This window comes from Wolffia australiana, chromosome 11 (genome assembly GCF_029677425.1).
Source record: "Wolffia australiana isolate 7733 chromosome 11, ASM2967742v1".
Classification (NCBI taxonomy): Eukaryota; Viridiplantae; Streptophyta; class Magnoliopsida; order Alismatales; family Araceae; genus Wolffia; species Wolffia australiana.
The window spans coordinates 10,971,283-10,996,768 of record NC_135845.1 but is presented as its reverse complement, the minus strand read 5'-3'; the positions used below and the strand labels follow the sequence as shown (position 1 = coordinate 10,996,768).

The 25,486-nt window shown below is 36.6% G+C and overlaps 1 protein-coding gene and 1 long non-coding RNA gene across 3 annotated transcripts; one reads left to right on the top strand and one right to left on the bottom strand.

Moving 5' to 3' along the window:
- Window positions 1-618: 618 nt before the first annotated feature.
- LOC144709611 (uncharacterized) lies at window positions 619-3,114 on the top strand. Of its 2 annotated transcripts, XM_078583183.1 has the most exons (8): window positions 619-1,116; window positions 1,334-1,367; window positions 1,477-1,647; window positions 2,068-2,157; window positions 2,263-2,328; window positions 2,419-2,510; window positions 2,580-2,627; window positions 2,912-3,114. In XM_078583183.1, exons 1-8 carry the CDS (start codon window positions 710-712, stop codon window positions 3,030-3,032), a joined length of 1,029 nt encoding a protein of 342 aa, XP_078439309.1. In that variant the 5' UTR covers window positions 619-709; the 3' UTR covers window positions 3,033-3,114. The 2 variants fall into 2 exon arrangements, with proteins under 2 accessions (XP_078439309.1, XP_078439310.1); XM_078583184.1 differs by lacking the exon at window positions 2,419-2,510.
- Window positions 3,115-16,173: 13,059 nt separating this feature from the next.
- LOC144709845 (uncharacterized) lies at window positions 16,174-18,526 on the bottom strand. The gene is made up of 2 exons (XR_013583114.1): window positions 17,580-18,526; window positions 16,174-17,203 (listed from the first exon to the last, which is right to left on the bottom strand). It is a non-coding gene; the product is annotated as an uncharacterized LOC144709845 (long non-coding RNA).
- Window positions 18,527-25,486: the final 6,960 nt, after the last annotated feature.

Below are 25,486 nucleotides of genomic sequence, written 5' to 3'. Positions count from 1 at the left end.
TCCCGCCAGCTAATTTTGATTTCACGAGCCAATAGAGAGATATAGATAGATAAATGAGAGAGACAGAAACAGAGAAAGGCAGAGGAAGGTAGAGTGAGTGGGTGAGTGAGTGAGAGAGAGAGAGAGAGAGAGAGAGAGAGAGAGAGAGAGAGAGAGAGAGAGAGAGAGAGAGAGAGAGATGACGTGCTCGTCGGTCGCAATCAGGAGCTATGCCCGGGATGCCCCACCTACGGTTTCAGCCCTACGCTACTCTCCATGGGAAGAAACTCTATATAGGCCTACTCTGATCATAGTCTTCGGACGTTTCCGCATGTTCCCGACACGATATTACCGTGCATGTTCGGGTCACGTCGCAGGATCCGCCTCATTATTCTTCTTCCCAGCAATGGCAAGGCCGTCTGAGCGCGGGTTTCTCTTATTTCTTCTGATGTCTGTTCTGCATAATCTACTCATGTTCTTAGTGACTATAAAAACCAATTGCCCAGAATATCTAGGAGAATTTCGAGAGATTTGTTCCTGTCGGTTTGGTAGGGTTGCAGTCGTGCAAAGTCTTCCGAAGTTTAAGCCGGCATCAAAGGCTCTCCTTCGTTCTCAATTTGCTTTCTACATTAATGGCGATACAGATATAAGGCCAAGGCTCTCACCTGCTTCTACATAGCACAGAGAAGAAGAAGAAGAAGAAGAAGAAGAAGAAGAAGAAGAAGAAGAAATGGTGATGAAGTGTATGATGACGATAATGATTATCGCCATGCATTTTTCTGTAGGATACTCGGAGCACTCTTGGCAGCCGGCAATATCTTTCAAGACGAACACGACAGAGTACTGGTTGAATCGGAGAGTCTTGCTCTGCTCCATCTGGATCATCTCGGCTGCGACCATGGCAGGGATTTTAATACATTGGTACGAAGGATCAACATCAACGGAGGAGAGCGGAGAGGAAGCCAGAGAAAAGGCCGCGAGTGTTTCACTTAAAGACGAAACATGGAAGCCCTGTCTCAAGGAAATTCATCCTGCTTGGCTATTAATCTATCGGGCACTGGCCTTCTTTCTTCTTCTGACACTGCTCATCATCACCGTGTCTTTCAAGGGTAGCCTGATGTTCTGCTACTATACCCAGTACGTGTACGATGTCAATTCACGGGGATCAACATTTCGAAGACTAATTCTTGCTGCTTGAATTTTCATGACTTGTGTTACCTTGGCATGTTTATCTACCATGGATTGATGGGTTGCGCTTGATTTTCATAATTCATTTTATTTTTCTTCGTTCCAACTTCATATGTTGAAAGGAAATGACGAATCTAACCTTTATTTGTGGTGCTGTCTTGGAAAGGTGGACATTTCTATCAGTCACTGTTTATTTTGGGGTAAGAAATCATTACTATGAACTCCAGTTTATCTATTAATCGGATGGTTTTGTGTAACTCTAAAGCCTAAAGTGGAAAGTTCATCACATTACTGTGAATTTGCATGCAGATTGGATCTCTACTGTCCATTTACGGTTGCTGTGGCCTGTTAAGGAATGTTGATAATGACAGATCAAGTAGCACAAGGGTGGAGGCAGGAAATATTACAAGACATTCTGATAAACGTGGGTTTCATCGAATTGCTGGATTTTGGGGGTACGCACTCCAAATAATTTTCCAGGTATTCCTGTTGTCGCCTTTTAGTTTGGGAATTCATGGGATGCATGCAATGAATTCTACTTGATTGGCCTCCTTTCCTCTTTAACTATTGTTTTATCCATCAAAACCAAGTGTTTTTATTTTATTTGTGAGTACTAGGAGAACACTTTTGTGGGCTATAAAGTTTGAATATTGGGAGGATGAGCATGTCAGCTACCCTTCTGGAAGTCATCATAGATATTGTGTGAAAGATTTAGGACTTTGTATTGATTTGTCAGAAGGATCATGTATGAGTAGGTTTCTTAGCATCTTATCCGCATGAAAGTATAGATGCTTTATGTTCTTCGTTATGATGCGGAGCTACTTCCACTTCTACGCTGTCCATCTGCTTTGCTTTCCAAATCTTTGTCACTCTTCGGTCTGACTATTTTAATATCTACAGATGAATGCAGGAGCTGTGATGCTCACCGACCTTGTTTTTTGGCTTGTCATAGTCCCATTTCTGGTCACCGAAGATTATAGTTTTGATTTTGTTAGTATTCTGAAACACCCTTCTCTATAGGAAAATTTAAGATTCTTTACAAATTTTGATTAAAAACTCACATTTCCCTGTTTTGTTAATTATGGTTTCTGAAAGATTGTGATTGGGACGCACTCAGTCAACGCTATTTTTGTTCTCGGAGAGGCAGCTCTTAACTCTTTGGTACGTTCTTCTTGGATATGCTAATTTACAGAAGTCCCTGTGGTAGCAATAGAAGCTTGGCTCCTTAACCCTTTTTCTCTTGGTCCATAGAAATTCCCCTGGTTTCGAATTTCTTACTTCATTTTATGGAGTGTAACATACATCATATTTCAATGGATTTTACATGCTTCCGTCACAATCTGGTTAGTTCCCAAGCAAAACCACAACTGTTTATGATTTTTTTGGATTTATATCTCACATTATGGTCGCAGGTGGCCTTATCCTTTTTTGGACTTGACTTCTCCTTTATCCCCGATGTGGTAAGAATAATTGCCCCTGTTCTTTTCTTGATCAGCCACTTCATATATCTATGACATTTCAACTTTAAAATTACTTTTGACTTCATTATTCAGCTACTTTTCTATCTTTAAAATTCTGTCACTCTATAATTATTTCATTCTGTAGGACTATTTTTATCTCTTTATACGTTTATGATATTTAGATGCCTGTTAGAAAATTGGGGCTCTTTACTATTATTTTTTGCAAGTTTTGGATATCTTTGTGGCAATCTTCAACACTTTAATTCCATGTTTTGGATTTTCAGGTATTTCGTCGTTGGCATGCTGCATATTCCTTGCTTTGCTATCTTCTCGTTGATAATGAAGTCAAAGCACATCGTGTTGTCAAAGTTATTCCCTCAGTCTTACATGAATACCATATGGTGAAGTCTTAGTAGCGAGAAAGTACAGAGAGTTTCAAAACCTTCTCCTCCAAGACGTATTTACCTGAAAAAACCCAATAATTCTGCTCAGCTACATCGAGATGCTGGCTCATTTTTAGTGAGAATATATTTTATCAATGATTCAGGGAATACTTTCTTTTCCATAAAGATGAATAACATATAGAATTATTGCTCAAAGCAATAACTTTTGAGATTGTATCCTCATCTTCATTATAACAGAGATTAGGAAGTGAATTGAATGCATCATTCAGAAATGTCAAATTTTTTCTACCTTTGCCAATCATAATATGTACAGAATTATATATTTCGAATTTTAACATTTGTGCATAAGAATTAATGAAGGAATGTTTTAACTGCTACAAAAATCAATTGAGAAAGTGGTGAATTCATTTTAGGGTTTTTAATCCATCGATAATTCCCTTAAAGAATAATATTAACTTAGAACCCTGAATCTTAGAAATATGATTAGACAGAAATGATGAAAGGTATTCCCCATGGGGAGCATAGGTTAGGGAACGAATCTCTCTTTATATGTGATTAGGGTATGAGACAATTTTATTAAGATTAGGAACACAGAGAATGATGAGTGATGTTGAAATGATCAAAGACTAAATAGAAATAGATAATGAATATATGTATGAAATGTGGAAGGATGGAGGGACATGGATATAGAGATAGGTTATGTTAGAGATATAGAATAGAGTATAGAAATGATGGGGAGATGAAAAGGTGAATATAAAAATATGTATCTAAATGTGTCATAAGGTATATCAAAGGAATCCCATGGCATAGGTGGATGAATGATAGAAAGTGTGCTGCAATGAAACATACTTGGATGAGATGGATTAAATCATTTTAGATGGAGAAGACGGATGTATCTAATGAAAGGGGCACATTAGGAAGAAGATGAAAATAAAAGTGCAACTAATCACTTTGATCTGTTTATTACACAAAGATCATTTCAATTTTCTGCTGCAGGATGAGCCTCTCTAATTTTTATTTTCAAACTTTAACCAACTATTTGTACCAACAAATATGATGGATCTTAAACTCACTTTCCTTCACTAGGCCTACCAATGTCAGAGAAAATTAAAAATAGGTTTTAAAACATCATGGACCGTCTATGGATGGGAAGCAAAGATATAGATAGTACATCTGTAAAAAGTGAGCTCAAAATTTGCTCTAGACCGTCAGGTATCATGCCCACAAGTTGAATCATTTCTGACCCTTGATCATCCTCTCTCCTCCATGACTAATCATAAGCATTCCAGCCAAATCCTCCAATTTGTTGACTATTCCACCCTGATCTCTGTATTTTTAAGATTGCACCAATCGGCTTCTGATGCACGTCCCATCAGTGAAGAGTGTATCCTCAACTTCTCTAAAATTAAAGCCAATGATTGGTGGTGATATTTCAAATATTCATCAATCTGCTTTTCATGTTTTACGTATATCCCATGATGGCCTGAAATTTTGTGTCTTTTCTTTTATCCAATTGTGCCCATACAGGTCTCCCTATGTGGAAAATAAAGTACATATATCAACATATTTATTGATTTTTTAATCCCTGGAACACCACAAACGTGATCCTGCACACCAAAAATTGATAAAGGTTGTCCATGATTGGTACATAATGGTGCATAATTGTAATATTTTGGGAAGCTAATAATTTTCTTCAATCAGAGAAAATTTGATTTTGATAATAAGTGTATCAGGATCAGTTCATGATTAAATGTACTTAGAGCCACAAAATTATAAAATAAATTTCAAATATATGCAAAATTATAAAATTATTCTCTTTAATAATTTGATGTCTTAAAATTCCCAAACAATAACAAGAAATAATATACCGCTATTAAAAGTAAATCATTTTAAATCTGGTAAAATGCAAGTCTGATCATTTTAATGGTAAAACAAACAACTCAAATTAATGATAATTATGCTATAACTAATGTTCAATAAGAAAGACCACATTGAGTGACAAATAAAGATACTGAAACATTTTTTTACTATCTAAGTTGTTGTTATGAGTAGTATTGTCCAGGTAATAATACTCTTCCATTGAGGGCTACACATATTTATATTTTGGATCTAAATACTTAATATGATCCTAGTCTTAATACTTGAAAATTTTACTATATTATTCTAGATCTATTTATATTTGCAGATTATTTTTTCTAAATGGTTCATGTTTTATTATAAAAATGATTATCTATTATGTTGCCTCGTTGGTTCATACCAAGCACGGGACCACCTTGTCTAGTTCTCCATCTTCCCCCTTCTAATAGAATTATAAACTTGAGGCAATCTATGAACTTCAGGCAAGTAGCCTTTGAATCCTTCAAATAAGATGCTCTAAATTATTACAACCACTTTCTTGGTCCCTAGCTAAGTCCTTGTTATTATCCTTTTATTTTTGGTTTCAACTTAGTTAACCATGTAGAATGTTATATTTTTTCTGATACTAGGAAGGGCTAGTTGATGAACCAGAAATTAGGGTTAAATACATTGTTTAAGGTTTCTGGTTTGTACATCAATATTTATAATTTCCTTTCAAGCATAGAGCGAGTAAGGGTCGAATCCACAAAGAGCAAGTATTGAATAGGTGAATTTTTATCTTTGATTTCCATTTTTTTAGAATTTTAATATTAATTTAAGGAAATAAAACTAGTTAAAATAAAATTAAATTAATTTTATGAATTTAAGAAAATATTAATCCAATTTAACCTAATTTAAGGAAATTATTCTTATTTTGCAAGGTCTACCATGAGAGCACTAGACGTCATGCAACGCATCTGGCAATAGCTATGGAGAATGCACCATTTTGTACCGCCCATTGCCCGATGCCCACACTCACATGCAATATACTTCACACCTAGGGAATTTTAATGTCTTTGATTTCCATCACCACTCGGCTGCAACTTGTCCATTGGCACCCAAGGCCAATAGGCTTTCTAAAGCTCAATGTGGATGGTGCAGGCGCAGCATGTGGAGGTGGTAACCTACAAGACCACACAAGGACTTGCTTTCTCATCTTTCTATGGGCTACAAACTGATATGTGATGGCTTGCTCCTCTAGAAGGAGTGAAACCTTCACAATATCATCCTAGAAGCAGACTCACAGTTGTTGATCAACATGCTCCGTGCAGTTTCATGCTCCTAGCGGCATCTCTAGAGATCCTGGCAAGACATCATGCGACGTCGCCCACACTTGACCAGCATTCATCATCAGTTGCATGAGGGGAACCACATAGGGATGCCCTTGCCAACTATGTGGTATGCTCTCATAACCTCTTCCTATACATCACTTGGTAGGACCTTCCTTAGGAGGCTCTCGGTTGCCATCGCGTTGAGAGCCTCGACTTGCCACTCTCTGCATGTGTCGCATCCTATCAAATGCTGGCCCTCGCATGTGGTATATTGCATGGATAACTAGAGGCAAGAGTGTGTGACCTCTTGCCCAATTGTTTTACCCTCTGCGTACCTCCATGATGATATATAATGATGGCACAAGGACCAGTTATACTCCATGCATCACCACCTCTGAGGGACACCTCCATGGCATTCTTCGGGAGCTGCACATGTATCACCTTTGTATCTTTTTCTTTTTTGCATCATCAGCATGGCCGAGTAGGGTCCGGGTGTAATTGGGACATTTACGCTCACTCCAGGCATATAAACACTTATGAACACTTCAGTTAATATATAAAACCCCCTAGGTGGCGTCTAGGGCACATCTGGATTGGTCTAAGGTACAACCCTTGGGTTGGCCATAACCGGGCTCGTGTTTTTTGCCAAAGAAAAAGATTATTCATATTTTATAGTATAATTCTCAGAATTTTATTATGTCTTTATATCAAAAAAATATTAGTTGATTCTTATTATAAAATTCCATAGCCGACTCTTTGGTAGTGTCGAATGATGGTAGACGAAGATGGACGTGAGTGGAGTGGAGTGGATGAAAGAGATATCGTGCTGGTTGCAATAGAGCTGATAGCGAATACGTGTCGATGTGCAGTGGAGAAGGGGCAAGTGTTGATGATTTTACGATTGATGGTTCGATGGAGATGAAGGAGGATACACACCGACTAGTGGCGGAGTTGAAAGTGATCTGTGAGAGAGTGAAAACCTAGGCTATGGGCAACAATAACCTAGAAAAGGGACAAAGACGTAAATAAAAATAAAGATGAAGATTACACTAACCTTGTTGTCACATGCCCAACAGGCCGAGTGGTGCTTTTCTTCACGTGTCTTGATTTGAATGTCGCGTTGGGTTCTAGAGGCCTTGACATGGATGAAGACGTAACAGAATCATAACGACCTCGATAAAACTATGAAATGAAATACCTTTACACAGGTCACATCCGTGATTTCTTTGATCTTGGAGTGAGCCGAGTCGAGCTACTCAAATGTGCAGCCTCTAGATGTATGCATGCGATCCTCTGCATATCAAATCTCCTCCTTCTCCTTGATGAGCCCCGTTCTACCTCTACCATCATTGTTACATCGTCTCGATCGCATCGGGCATGGAGAGAGGGTGTTGGGAGAGGGGAGAAGAAGGGGAAGGCCCCTGAAAAATTCTGGCCTCCATGAATTTCTTTTAGGGCCTTCCCCTTTTGTATACTAAGTGGGTATTTTTCATAAAACCCCCCAAAACTTAAGTATATCTTTCGAAGTTCAAAAAACCATTTGCGTGTGACCCTCTAGGCCCATGTATCAGTCTAGTTAACGACTCCACTGGCCCAATAACATTTATTAGCCTTCCAAATTAATTAACTATATCATCATATAGATTAATTAATGTCGGATCGATTTAACCCAATCGATAGGTCAAGTCTCCAACGAGTGGGGTGACAAGCTACACCTCGTGTTCTATAAGATACAAAGGAGTGTGTATCGACTCACTTCATCGAACCTGTTCGTCATCGATTTCCATGTATGTATAGTCCCTCATCTACTTGACGCTCCTTGGATGACTTAGGGTATGGTCAACTGTCAAACCCTAATCGGTCATCCGAGTTAGTATTGATGCATTCGGAAATCATCAGAGAACTCTTCTCTGATATTTCATTTCCTTAGTCAATGACTTCATCACCTTGTCCTCCTTGAGGTGTCACCTCGTATACCGAGGGGGGATGATCCCATCTTGACCACTCAATCATCTTCGTGCACTTCTTAATGTACCCGAACTAAGACCATTTAGAATCCCATGATTAGAGACTCATTGGCCATAGTCAAAGTACAACCGTCCATCCACAAGATGTCTTTGGTGTCTCAAGTCTAAGGACCACTTACACAATCGTGATGTGAATCGACCTGATTGAAAGTTCGGTATAATACCATTCAGGGATTCGTGCGGATCAATTCAGTGAACTCTTTACACTACAGAGCACCCACTATCTAACCGAAGTGTCTCCACACTAATAGCTACAGGACCAGCCATACTCATCATATGAGTGAGGCTAAATAGTGCTATTCTATCCAGATACTTTGATGTCCTTCTCACGTATCCTTCGAAGAGGAATGTTTAGAACACATGCTTAAAGACTAATGATCTCCATATTACGATCTCATCATAATTCACTAAGTCCAATCATGTAATCATGGGATTCATCATAAGCATCACACGTGCACTATAATTAATATGTTGTATTAATGAACATGGAACGAAATATGGAATGTGTGATTGACTTGCCGGCCACATATTTTTTCATCATGTCGCACATTTAATCTTTCGCCCTTGGAGTACAATAACCGACCCAAACGAGATTTTAAATGAGCAAATCATGCCGCTTATCATAATTAGGAACACCATCCAAGGGTTTTTGTCTTACAATGACGAGGGGTTCTATTTATAGATCCAATAATATATTATGAATTCAATGAAACCGAACCCCTTAAATTAGACTTTTTTCCAATTACTACAATATATGATAATATGATTGGAGATAGTATCAAAGTTATGTATTCTGATATTAGAAATGCTAATATGCCTAATGTTAAATCACTTAAGTATAAAAAGTGGCATATATCATATAATATAAACACACTTAAAGCCAAATATAAACATAAATGTAGGTCTTTCATTGTCGCCGATATAGAGACTGTAATGTTGAATGAAATTCATGTCCCTTATGCAGTTGGTTACTTAGTGGTGAGTCCTGGTGATGATATGACTTCCATCCCTTACTATTCGATTAATACATTCTTTAGTGAGGATCACATTTCTATCCCAAGTTTCAAGAAAGGAGTGAGAAAATGTTATCTGATTTTATCCTTAATTTGGAAGGATCGTGGTGATAAGTATAAAACCAAAACCTTGGTGAGGAGTCATAGATTGTACGAGTTGACAGTCTACGTTGGCATTAATTTATTAATCTATTTTAGAGATTCTTACATGTTGCTTACTAGCACTCTTGACTCATTGTCTCAAACTTTATGCCGTGAATTAGGCTCCAAAGGTTACATCCCACACTCTTATTTGAGTGTCAATAATCTTAAGGATCATAAAGAGGCTATAGTTAACTATCTTTGTCAGGATATTATTATCTTAGGAGGTGTGATGAAAAAGGCTCAAGATATTTATTGGTCTCATTATGAGATTGATATTGAGGATGTGATGACAGTCTAAGCCTTTTCCCTTAATATCATATTATAATTCTAATATAGGCAGAAAAAGTATGAGAACAGAAAATTTAGCAAATCAGAGACATACCCCCTCATATCATAGGTATAAAAAACAGGTTTATGAGAACAAAATAAGCCTCAGGACAAGGATTTTAAACATAGAGGTATTATAAAATGTAAAATATGTAAACAAAATAAAAAAAATCAAAATAACGGAGATAATGAAAAAAATGACAAAAAATAGAAAAATTGAAAATTAAAAACTGTAATTTTTTTCATAAGAGTTTAAATTATAATTAAAATAAATTATAAAAGTTAAAATTATAATTAAAATAAAATGAGCTAGCAAGTTTTGAGTGAAAGGCTTTGCTGATTAAGAAATCCTAAGCTCAGTACTTGGAGGCTTCGCCGATTGAGAACTCCTCAGCTCAGGCCTTGGAGGAAATATCGAACTACCCTTAAAATTTCAGCCCAAAAATCCTTCTAGATCATTAGATATCATTGTTTCAATTTGGAGCGATCTGAGCCATCCAATTTTCTCTTTCATTCAATTTTCACTCTCCTCCAAATTTTATGACAGATTTCCAGCCTGGCAGCAACTTCTAGGAGTGGAAAAGTCATTTGATTCATTTAAAATATTGAAATAAATTTAAATTTTCATCTTTTGAATAATAAAATTATTTTATTTATGAATTTAACTTCATAAAATTCCATAAAAAATATTATAAAATGCATAAAATTATAATGCCCCTTGAAATATTTAAATAATCTAAATAGATATTTTCTGATTTTTGAAAGTATTTTATTCATGAAACTGATGTCATAAAATTATGTTAAAACACCATAAAATAAAGAAAATTGTAAATTCATTATAAAAGTGAAATAAATCATTTTAAACTCTAATAAGATGGTTTTATGATAATTTCAAGGACAATGAACACATGAAGTGCATGAAATTAATGGAAATTACCATGTTATTTGTGATTATCACTGGTCAATTAATATAACAATAAAATTGGCTCTGAATTACATGAAATAATTGACAATCATTATTATCTTCAAAAAAAATTATGGTGCTCAAATTGATTGGTTATGAAATCAAATTTTACCTTAATTTACATAGGTTAGCATGTATCTAGAGTGCCCTTAATTATTTTTTCAATTCACATCAGCTACATAGATGTATAATTTCCATTATTCTACAATGATTAATAGCATGATATTCATAATACTGACTAGGAGAATGATTTTTATGTCGTTCATATTCATTCATACACATACTTTAATCTAGACATACACGTACAATGATTTATTTGGTGTTATTCGGTGCTTTCTGCACATAAAATTGAGGGATTTCCATCTTGTTATTCATGATATCGATTTCCCAATTCATCATTTCACCCATTTTAAAAAATTTAAAATCTTATTCATCATATATTTAACTCTATATCTACATTTTTTAACATATGTTTAGGAACGGATCATCAAAGAATATTATGATTTCAAATATGTTCCTAGGAGGTAGTTTTCATAAGCCATAACACATTTTTAAGTTCTATTTAGTAATGTGACTAATCATGTTTTGGATAAATATTGATCACCTAACTATTGAGAAATATGTCACTCTAAAATAAATTATTAAAAATATCTGGGATCCTAAAATATTTCCACATCAAAAATACCCTCATGAAGTAATTTGTACCTATTATGCATTGGTTTCTAGAAGTTTTTTATTTTTATTTTATTTTTTTTGGTTTCTAGAAGTATTATTCCTAAGACAACATGAAATGATTATTAAAAAATGCAAATGACATAATTAAATACACAAACCTAATCTCCATAAATTCTTTAAAACCTTCTTGTGCACAATTATAAATCATACAAATATCTTAGTCCTCTCAATTTTGGACCAGGGAATCAGATGAGCAACTAATACGCAATAACTCGAAAATTTTGAGCCAACCTATCTTTGAGAAAATGGACATCTTGAATTCAAGGGAAATCAAATATTTGAATATTGATCCTTGGTTCATGACACATCAAGAACAATGGTTATCTAATTTCTCATTTATAAACCCAAATTGCAAACATTATTAAACATATTCATATGACAATAAAGTTTAGGTAGAGCCCAAGAAAACCAAACGGTGAAACTGAAGTTTATTTGAAACAAAAATAGGTTCTAAAGATAAAGCCATTTTGGTTATATTTAGAGTAATAGAGGAAAACGGAAATCAAGAAATCATATCATAATTAAAGTGAAAATGATAAAAGGTTGAAACATTTAAATCCTTAATTCAATGTATAAGATGGGGAATAGGAATAAAATTTAATAGAATGGCTGTATTCAACCATAACACATATAACTAATATGAATATCCTCCACATTGATATAACTACCACAAGATCAAAGCATTTAGATGCATTTTGTATTTTTCAAGAGCCCCAAGTTGAAGTTAATTCTAGTTCTAGATTTGATATCAAAGCTATTATTTTTTACTGAAAACTTAAACTGAGTAAAAAATTTCCATACCATTCTGATAATTTAATAGTTTATTTAATTTTTTGGAACTGAAGTTGTGATAAATCGGAAGTTGGGTTAAAATAAATTCTTTTTAAGGCTTTATGATATGCAACAATATTTATAAAAGTTACTTAAGTATGGAATAAGGGTCTAATCCATGGGGAGTAGAAAGCAAACATGGTTTACAAAGAAACGGGCAAATAATTTAAATTAACATGCTCTAACTCTTCACCCCCTTGATTTTACTAAAACAAATTAAAACTCTAATTTTTTAGATTATCTATGCACTTCTTATGTATTGGGTTTGTTTTTATGATCTAGGTCATGTCTTGGGTTTCTTTTCCGGGTCCAACGCATGGCTTCCATTTATTTTGAATAATTCTCCAAAAAGATGTGAGAAAAATAAATTTGACTCAGCAGAGTCCACTTGGGTTAGTCTCATAAATCAATAAAATACGAAAACATTGAATGCTGGAAAATAAAAAAGATTTGTCTCATTTTAACTTAAATGATGCATTACTGATATGTTTTGGGTTTAGTCATGATATCATGAGATGTTTTTTCTTAAGATTTTATTTCATGAATTTTATTTATAAATATATTGAATTTGAGAATGATATCTAATCTAATTAATTTTCTCATTTATATAAAATTAGAAATTAATGGGATAAGAATTGTCTACTCTTCTACTCCTCTTAGAGGAGTGTAACCTTCATAATATCATCTTAGAAAATGACTCTCGTGTATAAGTTGATATGCTCCATCAAGGTACATCCTCCTTTGGTGCCTCTAGAGCACCAACTCTGTGGGAGAAACAAGATCGCCGACATGCTTGAGAATCCTATTTTACCCACATCTATTTTGCATGATTTTTTCTCCTGGCAGTATCTTCTTAGAGAAGCACATGCCATCCATCACCTCAAGCACCTCCATATACCGGCCATCCAAGCATGTCACTCTCTCATCCTCAACAGTGCTTATGGGTGTTTATTGCCTAATATGGTGAAATTAACTTATTTTAAAATTTTAGTTGTGTGAGCATGTTATAAGCAGTAAAAATTAAATAATTCCCTCTCTTGTCAGAAATAAAAAAACATATCAAAATCAGGGTTAAAAGACATCTCTATCAGGGAATGAAGAAGGTTCCTCAATCAAATCTATTCACCATCAATGTTTATACCCATGAAAATTGTGATATATCTCAATATTTTAAAGGTGAATGATAAGATGATTCAGACATAAAAATTTTATTTTTGTGAAAAAAGTGGGAGGAAAATATAACCTACTTTCTTAGAAAAGATCTGACATTGTGAATTATAATTACTGAGAGAAAAACAGAGTAAAAAAGATGGATACCATTTTGATATTTTAAAGGAGAAAATGTGAATTAGAAAAGCAATCAATATTGTGCATAATACCTATTTCATAAGAATTATAATTGGTAATAAATAGTTAGATACCTCAAACTAAGAGTAAGATTTTAAAATAAATAAAAGTAAAAAAATAGTACCTCCATCAAGTTAGCTTCAAAACAATCCGTTAGTATATCAAATAGTCAGATTATCACTCTAAAAAATAAATGTAATAGTTTTAATGCAAATAATATAAAATTTTCATGATATGAACCAAATTATTAGCTTTTTAACAAATGACACAATCATTCCCTTACATGTTTTTCAAACTGGCAAGCAATAAAAACAGAAAAAATATCAGCAATGGGGAAATAGTAACGAAAGGCAACATCAATGGAAAAATATCAGCAATAATAGATAAGATAGCTATTTGATGATTTACATTTCTGATGTTACTAAATTTTTTCTATAATAGTGATTTATTGTATGCCACATGATAACGCCCTAATGTCGGTCTTTATTTCAAGCAATTTAGCACAATTTTATGCATTTAACAAGATTAAAAGGCTTTGTTATCATATATTTACATGAAAATAATGTTTGCAAGTGATTTCTTTTTTCCCTAAATTTCTGTTAATTTTATGAATTTTAAGGGATATATTAGAGCTTGAAATATTATTTTTAAATGAAAATGCCAGGTTTAATATTTAATTTCAAGATTTATTAGTATGGGGATGAATTACTGATTTTTTAGAATTTTCTAGGATTTTTTAGAATGTTATTGGGTTTTTCTGAGATTTATTTGAGGAAGAAATGCATTTTTTATTAAGAAAATGATATATTTATAAGGCCGAAGTGAGTATTAAAGTTATTTTCAAACTTTGAGGCACTTTTTGTAAATTTCAGTTACAATTAGGCCATCAAAAACAGCTCTCAATTGTGTATGCATGCGTAAAGCTATTATTTAAACAATCACAAGGTTTTATTGCAATTACTTAGTATTTTTAATGGTTTTTATGAGAAATCAGAGGAGAGAGAATGCGCAAGGGGCATATACACAATTACTTTTGAGTGGCGTCAGACGGCAATTTCACATTTTAAAAAGGACTTTTACGCAAAATGTCCAATTGATTCTTCGGGAGTCGACGTGGCCTCATCTCAGCCGCTAGATGCAAATCCGATGGCGTTTGATGATGGGCGCCATTGGGAGGTAAGTTCACCGCCCATGCGGCGCATACAACGCACACGCACGGGCGGTGATGTGGCATTCGTTGACTCGCCCGTGCTGTACAAAATGCACACTTAAGTCCATAGCAAAATGTACCACGCTCATTTTTATCACCTTTTCTCTTTGTTTTTATTTTTTCGCTAGGGGGTACGTGGCGCTCGGAGATCAAACCCAAAAAACAAAATTCAAAATGCGCCTGCCAATCTGCGATCAACACATCATGGCGTGTTAAAGAAAATTTAAATTAGATAAATGAAAATTGATCCAATGGCTATGATTAGTCAATTTTCATTTATTAATTACTTTTGATCCTGAAGTCCGATTGAGATGCTTTTTTATGAATTTGCTCATCTTGATCCCCTCTTTATATTTGTATAGTTGGATCATTCAGATCAAGCCTACATTGATAGATAAAAATTAATTACTAAATGGGGATAAAATGGTAATTTTACTATTTAACCTAAGTATAAAAGCTGAATTTTCGGAGGAGGTGATCATTCTTGATGGCGCTCTATCACAACTGCAAGACAAAGAGCAGATCCAACTTGGATCAACCTGTTTGGTACTTTTTCCTTCTTTGTATTTAAATTTTTGGTGTATTTTGGATGTTGTTAGTTGAATCTCTTAATTTTTCTTCTTGATTCTTGTCTGAACTTCTAAATCGCTTGGCTTGAGCAGCATGTACAAGCCCCGACTAGGATTGAGAGGAAGTGAGAGATTTACCTAGCTATTCCACGTGCATATCAAGAAAACTATAAAAAAACATTAAAAAATGGTCAACTTTCTAGGATATTAAATTTCCCATTTCATTATCCAACAAAGTAGTTATTCATGAATCATCAAACCTACAGAACCAACCAAAAAAAATCTAAATTTTCTTCTTAATCCCTCTAATTGAATTCTTTGATTCTTTCAATTGGATCAATTAATTCAATTTGGAGCCCCTTATTTCTTCTATTCCTCTCATCTATTCTACCCCCCTTTCTAACTTCCTTGTCTACATAGGTTGATTTGATCTTCATTGAACATCAAATTAACTCTAATTAGGGTTGAATTACTCAAGTAAAGCATTAAACTGGATTCCTTACTAGCTTCCCTTGGATGATACCTCTACTTATCACTATACATGTTAAGTTAGGGTTTTATAAATTTTATTGTATAAGCTAAAATTAACAACAACAAGGGGTTTAAAAATTGCAAAATTCACCCCTATTTTTGGCTTATCACCACACTATATAATCTAACATATTAGAGAATAATGAGATAAACGTGAATGGATTGGGTATTTCCCAATTTGCCCTTCCTCCTAAGGTTATGAAGTTCAACGTTGATAAAGTATGTTTACAAGAATAATACAGAACATAATTAGTAAATATTCTAAAGTTATACAAAATAAAAACAAAATTCCAAACATTGTATATGATACTTTTGATTTTTATTACATTAAAATTTAAATAATGTAGAACGTTTTTACTCACCAATAGGGAGGAGAAAATGGAAATAAAAAATAAACAAATTGTCAATATAATAAATGGATAAAGTAATAGAAGAATGAGAAAATTAGATAAACGTAAATAAAATCCGTGAGCATGATACCTATTTGACCCCTTTTTATGAATAATTATTATTTTAGATGATGTTGTTATAATGAACTAGGTTGAGTAGGCAAGGAATGGCCTTGATGCAGGATGACTAGATGTGACGGAGCTAGGTGATGACAGGAATTGGATCCTAGGACAACTAGGGGTGATGGGATAAAACAGACCACAAATCACACGGTCGAGTTCGAAAATTAAATCTGGTATAAATACTGATGGTGCAGCCCCTCTCATCGTCGAGGGTGGGAACACTGTCTTACAACCACCGTGGCGATTCAAAGCACCAAAATCAATAACTTTGAACGGGCGATCGCTAGAAGATTCAAAGGCCTATTCAATCTATTTGCTTGAAGATTCAAAGTTCAAATCTAATCCAATGGCGGCGAATGAACACTCGAAGAATATCGGATGAAGAACACAGCACCAAAGACTGTAGAAGTACCTCGACACTCGATAGTGCATGAAGAGGCTGCGGGAAATTCTGAACGAGTCGTTGACGAGTGCGAGGCTAGACAGCAAGGCAAGCATGAGGGCGTGGGGAGTGATGTAGTGGCTAGGGTTGGGTGCGGTGGCGTGATCGCATGATGGTGTGGAGGGCGGTCAGCGTGGCAGGTTACTGGTGCTGGTGTCCTGTGCGGCGGGCGCCTGCACAGGGTGAGCGTCTCTGTGGGCGAATGCCTGCGTGGGGTGGGCGCCCGTACAGGCGGGCGGCCTGTGCGGGGCGGGCGCCTGTGCGGGCGGGCGCCTGCACAGGCGGGCACCTACGCGGAGCGGGCGCCTGTGTGGGCAGGTGCTTGTGCAGGGGGGTTGATGCAACACGGACGGCTGGGATCGTCGGCGCGCGTTGCATCACGCGGGGCGGCGTTCAATTCCGAGAAGTCAAGTTAGAATTATTTAAATTGATGCAGAAATGCACGAGAATAAACGAGAAGTACGTATCCGCAGCCAAATGGCCGAAGGACCCGGCAGCGTCCCGTACGGTCGGACTCCCGCTAACCCGATAGATCACGATAGCGCCGACGAGCGGGTATCCACTGATCTGGTCGTAACTCCCCGTAGCAGACGTTGAGAGAGGAAAAGGAAAGCGCAGAACTCTCCCCAACCCGAAACGAGGTAATGTAGGGAAATGATAATTCACGGCCGAGGAGCACACGATCGATATCGTCAAGGGGTAATAGCACTTAGAGGAGCGTGAGCTGACCTGCGGACCAGGGTCCGGGAAGGCCGTGGTGGACCGTAAGCCGGGAGAGGTGCGGCGGGCGGCGGGCCTAGTCGATGTTGAGCGAGGGACGACGGCGGCTGGGCGGTGTGGGGGGCGGAGGGACTCGGACGGGGCCCGAGCGGCAGGCGTCGGATGGAGAAGCAGAATGCTGGGAGTGGCGACCACGGGCGTCGGCAGCTGGCGCGTTGGACGGCGCGTGAGAAGAAAAGGGGGGGAAGACGGGGGGGGCACAGCCGGCCAGCAGCGACGGGCAGTTCCCACGGCAGCGCTGGGCAACCGAAAATCACGCGGGAAAGGGCGCCGGCCGGGGCGCAGGCGGCGGTCGGCAGCGGCGGGCGGCCTTCTCGGTCGTCGATGCCGAAATAGCACTCGCAGAGGCAGGACTGACGGGGCTGCGGGGAGGAGGCTGTGGGCAGGTCGCCGAATGAAGGATTCTCTCTTCCCCGACGACCGGGCGGACTGAGTTCCTCTTCTTCTTGCTCAGGATGGCGGCCGCAGACTCCTCTTCAGACGATCGGCGAGCAGCAGTCTCCAGACGTTTTCTCTGTGTTCGGAACGGCGGAAGAGGCTCTAATACTTATCGAATGGCAGACTGTAAGCCCAGGGCGCCCCCCCCCCCTTTCTTCTCTCGATGGTGGAAGAGGGGCTCCCTCCTTCTCGTCGGTGGGCGAAGGGTTCCTGGCGCCGTGTCTTCTGCTCCGGGCAATGGGGCGAAGGGGCTCCTCTCCTTCACGTTCTGCTACCAGAGATTGGGAAGGTGCCCCCTTCTTCAGCTCGGGCGGTGGCGCAGGGCTCCTCTCTCCCACGATCGGTGTCAGCGTACTCTGAGTGGTCTTCTTCCGTCCAGAACGGCGGGAAGGGGTGTCGATCCTTCACGATCCTGCAAACGAGAGCTCACGGCGTTTTTCCAAACAAAAACATTCTCATTAAGAAAACTTCTCCCCTCTCTTAGGGCATCCTTTCTCGTTTTATAGGGCAAGGAGAGTGGATAACCCTAGAGGTTTGGGGCTTGGTTAGGGGAAGAAAACCCCACAACTAAGCCACAAAGTACTAAGTTCTTCTGAAACAGAGACGGGCCGAACACGAGGCCCAGAGACATGACGACGGGAAAATGTGCAGAATTACGAAAAGGAAAAGAAGAAAGAAAAGAAACAAGAGGCGAAGATCGTCAAGCCGTATACTTGAAGGACGAGTATTTCTCGTCGGCTCGGGCTTCACGGCGGGGTTGCCTGCGAGGTTCCACGGGCTGGTCATTGACGCTAACTTGGGGATGGTCCTCCATCAGGGGGCCTGTGCGGGCAGGCACCTGCACAGGGCAAATGCCTATGCGGGTGAGCGCTTGCGCGGGGCGAGCGCATGCGCGGGGTGGGCACCTATGCGGGTGGCTGTCTGTGCGAGGTAGGCATCGATCTGGACGTAGGGCAGCGGCCAAGGAACAGGGGCGCGGGCGGTCTGGGCGTTGGGCAATGGCCAAGGGCGCAGAGCGTGGCGGTGACCGGAACGGAATGGGGAAGATCGGGCGACCCTTCCAAGGAGAGAAAAAAAACTTCAACTCTTGAAATAAACTCGCTAAGTGTTCTTTTGCAACATTGGCCTACATATAGGCCTTGGAGGAAAGAGAAAATGAGAAATAAAATAACCATCAAGGACGAGGCGACATGTCGACTCGTCACGTCACAAATGGTTCTGCAGTTCTCGTTGGTGACATGTCATGACGCGGGATATGTCATGCGTAAGTGGAGGCACCTCCGTCGTCGGTGCGTTGATGTGGTCATCATCATGGCGGTTCTTCAGTTGCCTTTGATGATGGGTTGGGATGCGAGGTGTCTCGGATGACGGTGGCGGCACGTCCAAAGATGGTGCGTTGACGTCGTCGCCACCAGGCCTACTTGTGGTAGCCTTGATCATGAGGTTTCCCTCCAAGTTAAATGGTAAGTTTAGCATGGATGATATATTAGCATGTATTACTGACTTTTAATAATCCAATTCTACATGTGTTAAAGGTATAAATTTGCAAAAACATTTTTTATAGAATAAAATTCTAAAATTATAAATAAATATTTGATTATTTCATTTAGCTCATAAAATAAGTTCTTTTCTGTAATTCATTATTTCAGAGCTTCCGAGATTTTTAAAATTATAATGAGGCAATAAGGACATAGTGGAGGTTTGGAGAATTTTTAAAGTTACCTAGGATTCATCTTCATTAGTTCATGTACAACTTCTTATTTCTAAGAATGGATTTATTCAGATAAATTATTGTCTTCCCTGAAAAGTACATTTTACACATTTTTACATGTGCACTAAGGTATTCTTAAATTAAACTCGATCACATTTTTATTATTCAAAGACCCATTCCAAAGGGGTTTTTAAAATTTTGAAGACATATCATAAAATATTAAAAAATCATCCAAAAATATATAAGGAAAAATATTATAAATGAATTTAAATAAGAATTAAAGTGTTTATCAAATTAATATGTATAACATTCAATACAATATTATTTTATATGGAATTATGATTCTCAAGGTATATTTTAAAGATACATAAATCACTTGGGGTTTAAAATCAAATATTAGCCCTAAAACCATGGTAAGAATTGTTTTAACAAATCTAAGGTGATGTACAGTGATAGATTGGATAAAGTTCATATTCTAATTCCCATCGCATAATTTAAAGCAAATGTTGATAAATGAAATGAGAAGTTAAAGAAATGTTATGAGGACAATTATCACGTGTATCAGATCTTTTGGAGTGCAAACAAATCACATATTCTACATATTGTTCAACACCAAAGGTTTTTTTATTTCTACCTGATATCCAATATCGGTTGTCTGATATGGAATATCATACAGATATCAGATGGGCAATCACTAGTCATCAACTGCATAAAAAAATTATCCCAAAACCCAAAAATAATTTTCTTTTAGGATATGATTTTAGAAAAATATCCAAAAATACCTAAAACTATATCAAATTTAAAATATGATTATAAAATACATTTAATCATTTTAGTTTTGATAACACACATATGATCCTTTTAATCAAAGTAAACATGTAAATATGGTCGTATTAACCCACTAAGTTGTGCTTTTACATTAACAACTTATGTTCCCTGAAACAATAAAATTAGGAAGCATATTTAAAGACAAGTGACACCCATATTATTATCTCATCACATTTGACCTACTCATTGCATGTATTTATGTAATTCATTAATAAGCATCACATGTGCAGGATAATGAATATATTATCGAGGTCGTTTATGATATCAGATATCAGACGAATATCAAAAAATCCATCCAATATCGGATATGGGGATGAATATCGCGGGGCTTCGAACGTGGCAGATGACGTTACTGGATATTGAATCCGATAGTTGGATATCGTATATCGATATATGGATATCAGATATCTATATCTGGAGATCGGGATATCTGATATCATTATCAGGATATCGGATATCAAAATTCGTACCAAAATGGTATCCGGATAACGATATCTGATGTCCGGATATCAGTATTAAGGAAGAGGAATATTGTCTCATATGTAACAAATAAAAAGTTTTGAGTAGTATAAATATATTCTGTCAAACAGATATTGAAGAAAATCATGTGTTGCACCAGATGCCAGGCCTTTAAAATTAATGGGCCTAAAAAGTGCTCTGTTGTGACAAAAATCTAGCACATTTTGTACTAGGACAGACTAAGTGCAATTTCATGACAGAAATGTAAATTAAAAATCTTCAAAAGTCATAAAATACCAAACAAAACAGTATATTTGACTTGCAGTAGCTTAGTTACGTATGAAAAAAATTTTAAAATATATTTTAAATTGGTATATGAGATATCAAAAAAATCGATATCGGATGTCAATATCCGATTACGTAATCCAACCTTTGAGATGAGGACAGATGCCGATATCGAGACAGATAACGGTATCAGGTATACTGTAGCAACCGAGATCCAATATCATCATCTCGCATCAGGTATCAATATAAAGCGATATCGGTAAGTCCATTTTTGAGATATGGTTCACCATCTGTCTCGATATCGTCATCCGATATTGGGGCTGGGACAAGCAAACACGATCGATGACATTGATTTTGAAGATATTATTTTTCTAAGTTGGAAAATATATATATATATATATATTAGGACTTTATTAAGAGGTTTTCAATCTTTATTGTTCATAGTGCAATTCGATTGGTCAAATGGCAGCTAATTTATATTATTTGTTTTGATTTGACCAGATAATCATTTCCAAAAATATATCATTATTGCATCTGAAATCTTGATGTCATAGTGGCTAATCATTACTGACTTGATTTTATATTTTTAATTTTCATGGGTGAAGTAGAAGAAGGAAAAAATCTTAAATTAAATTGCAACAAATATTATTTTTAGAGCCGAGAATAAAGGAGATAAAAATATTTGTAAATTGATTACCTGAAAAGACAAAAGTGGTGGCTTTTTTCATGGTACACATGTAATATTGCAATCAGACAAAAAACAAATGCACTCTGACATGGTGCGGGAAAACACGTCACCACGTCACATGCATTAAATTTTCAATCATTGTGCTTTTTTATATAAATATTTTGAGGAGAAGTGGCATCTTGCCAATAGATGTGGTGCACGTTAACATGTCGTGGGGTCACATAATTATTATATTATTTATTTATTGTTTTAATATTTTTTGCGTGAGGACATGTCGCATCTCGTGAACCATTGATTGAGAATGATATATTAAAAACTGAACCACTCATTGAGGACAGAGATTTTAAGGAACAAAACCCTAAATGGGGTGTAAAGATGGCGAAGATGACATAGAAAAGTATATAGTATAAATCAATGGCCAGGATTCATCTAATTTCAGAGCTTCATATTTGACAATCCACAAGGCCAATGGAGCTGAACATTTTAGGGCAGCTTCATCTTTTTGTCCTCTAACATTTCAATCTTTGAAAATGTTAGGGCAGCTTTGAAAGAGATTGAGGTTTTTAACATCCATCCAGTTTTCATTGGTGTCTTGGGTGCTTGAAGAGAGGTAACAAATAAAAGGGGAGGCTTGTCTGCATCAGCAAAATGCCCTGGTCATGGTGGAATGTAAGGACCTAGGATATGTTCTCTCCTTTTAAAATGACTTGTCTCCGTCTCATTTCATAGATTAGATATATCTCCTTCCTTCTTCGCATTTCATTTTTCCATTATCATATCGTCTCATCCTGTCATCCTTCTTTTGTCTTGTCATCTCATATTTATTTAAAACATAAACCCTAAGTCATACACTTCTTCATTTCCATCTTTATTCCCTTTGTCTTTCCATCATTTAGGGATCGGGTTTAAAATTGTTAATCAGATTGATCAAATTTTTATCGAATAATTTGGTTGAACAGGGGGATTCCATATGAACAGAAAAAACCTCTTGATTGAATGAGGATTTTTCTCAAGTTAAATCTAACTTTTTGATTGATTTCATTTCAGAAAACAAAATAGACCAAAATTTTATTTGAACTGTTTGAACAAAATTCAACATTTTAAAAAAAAGAGAATTCTCTTTCTCTCTCTCTCATGCTCGCTCACTCTCCCACTTGCCACTAGTTCTCTCTCTCCCTCTCGTCCTCATTATCTATGTTTGTCTCACACACACACTAAGTCATTCTCTCTTGCTCTCTTGCTCTCTGAATCTTGCTTGTTCTCTCTCTCTCTCTCTCACTCCCGATCTCTCTCTCTTTCTCATTCTCTTGCTCTTTCTGCCTCTCTGTTTGTCTCTCTTGGGATATATATCTCTCATGTGATCTCTCTCATTTGCTCTCTCCATCTCTCTTTCTCTTTGGATCTATCTCTCTCTCTCTCTCATTCTCTCTCGTTTGCTTTCTCTATCTCTCATTCTCTTTGGATCTATCTCTCTCTCTCATGCTCTCTCTCATTCACTCTCACTCTCTTTTTCTATATCTCACTATTTGTCTTTCTCTCTCTTGTTCATTCTCTCTCCACTCTCTCAATCTCTGTCTCTCTTTCTCTCTCTTTTTTGTTCTCTCTCCACTCTCTCACTCTCTGTCTCTCTTTCTCTCTCTCTCTTGTTTATTCTTTCTCTGCTCTCTCACTCTTTTTCTCTCTTTCCCTGTCTCTTGTTTGTTCTCTCTCTGCTCTCTCACTCTACTTCTCTCTTTCTCTCTCTTGTATGTTCTCTCACTCATTCACTCTCTCTCGCTCTCTCTAGTTCTCTATACCCTCTCTCATTTCCTCTTGACATCTCTCTCTCATTCTTTATCACCTTATAGCTATCTCTCTCTCAGTCTCTTTCACCCTATGGGTATCTCTCTCTATCATTCTCTCTCACCTTATGGGTATCTCTATATTTCATTCGCTCTCATCCTATGTCTCTCTCTCTCACTCATTTTCTCCCTGGTATCATTCTCTCTCATTTTATTTATTTATTTATTAATTCAAACAATGCTTTCCAATACGATCCTAATTGGAGAGTTTTAATCAAATTAGTTTGGGTTATCTGAATGAATTGGTCATTTTGAGTCCAAGTCAATTTTCTGGCCGACTGATCTTGGTTTGGATTTGATCAATTGAATTCTGATCCCAACTCATCATCAATTCTTTTTGTCTTTTTCTATCTTACTTCTACTACCGCTCACTTCTTGCATGTCCTACTATCTACTACTAGCATAAATATTCATCTTATTCTAATGAAATCACGATTATCATCTTCTCACCTCAACATTTACACGTTCCTACTATCTACTATTTTATATATCACCTCTTGTTTCTCCTTCAGCACAACTTTAATAGTGTTAAATCCCTAATCATCGATCCCTAAGGAGAATAGCTAGAATTAATTATGTCAATATATGTTTTTATAAATTTATTACTTATACACAAAATTAACAACATCAAATTACCCTAATTTTATTTTCATCAAGAATCTACCTAGGTGTACCTAATTTCATGCAAACTGTTTAATAAACAAATACTGATGGGAAAACATGGAGTGCTGATCTTAAATTTTTGTGTTGATATATTGTTGGTAATTGAGTTAATCAAAATACTCTATATAACCTCGAATCCCAAAAAATCATTAACAAGCAAGTGATGTCTCCAAATGGAATGGAGATTAGGGAATTAATGCTTGTTAAAATAGTGATTAGGAGATAAGAATTACATAGATATGGTGGGATGAAAATGATGATAATAATGCATAGACATATGAAACTATCAATGCACATAAATGGAATGGATATGTTGGAAAATGATAAAGGGTGATACAAATTAGATGTGGATAAATGGATGGAATGGAAGGAAGTGTATGGATGGGTTTCAAGAATAATATGATATTAAGTAAAAGGAACTCAAAGTAGATATGTATATTCCTTCAGGACCAATCTAATTCGAAGCTGAAGGAGAGATCCTCCACTTCTCTTTTGCCTTCCAACTTCAATGAAAGATTTATTACAATAAATCTTGATGAACCACAAAATCAATTTCTTTCTCTCACCCTTCCAATATAGTACTAATTATAATTATATATAAATAATATGATATAAGATAAAAGCCCACGCAATAAACTCTCTATTCAATATCAATTTCTCTTTATAAAGTACTCCAAACCATATTAACTAATCTCCTTCAACATGAAATTATTCATCAAACGAATGTATTATCAATGCTCAGTATTGACTATAATGCATGATAACTGAATTTTAAAACTCAATTTCAATTTGACTTACAATTTTGTATCTCAAATTAAACTCCTGACTCCCCTTGTCTCAATAGGAATAGGCATCATTATCCAAAATAATAAATCTCATACTGTATATTTACACAGGAAATATGATCAATATCTAGTAACAATCACACTAAAAAATTTCACTT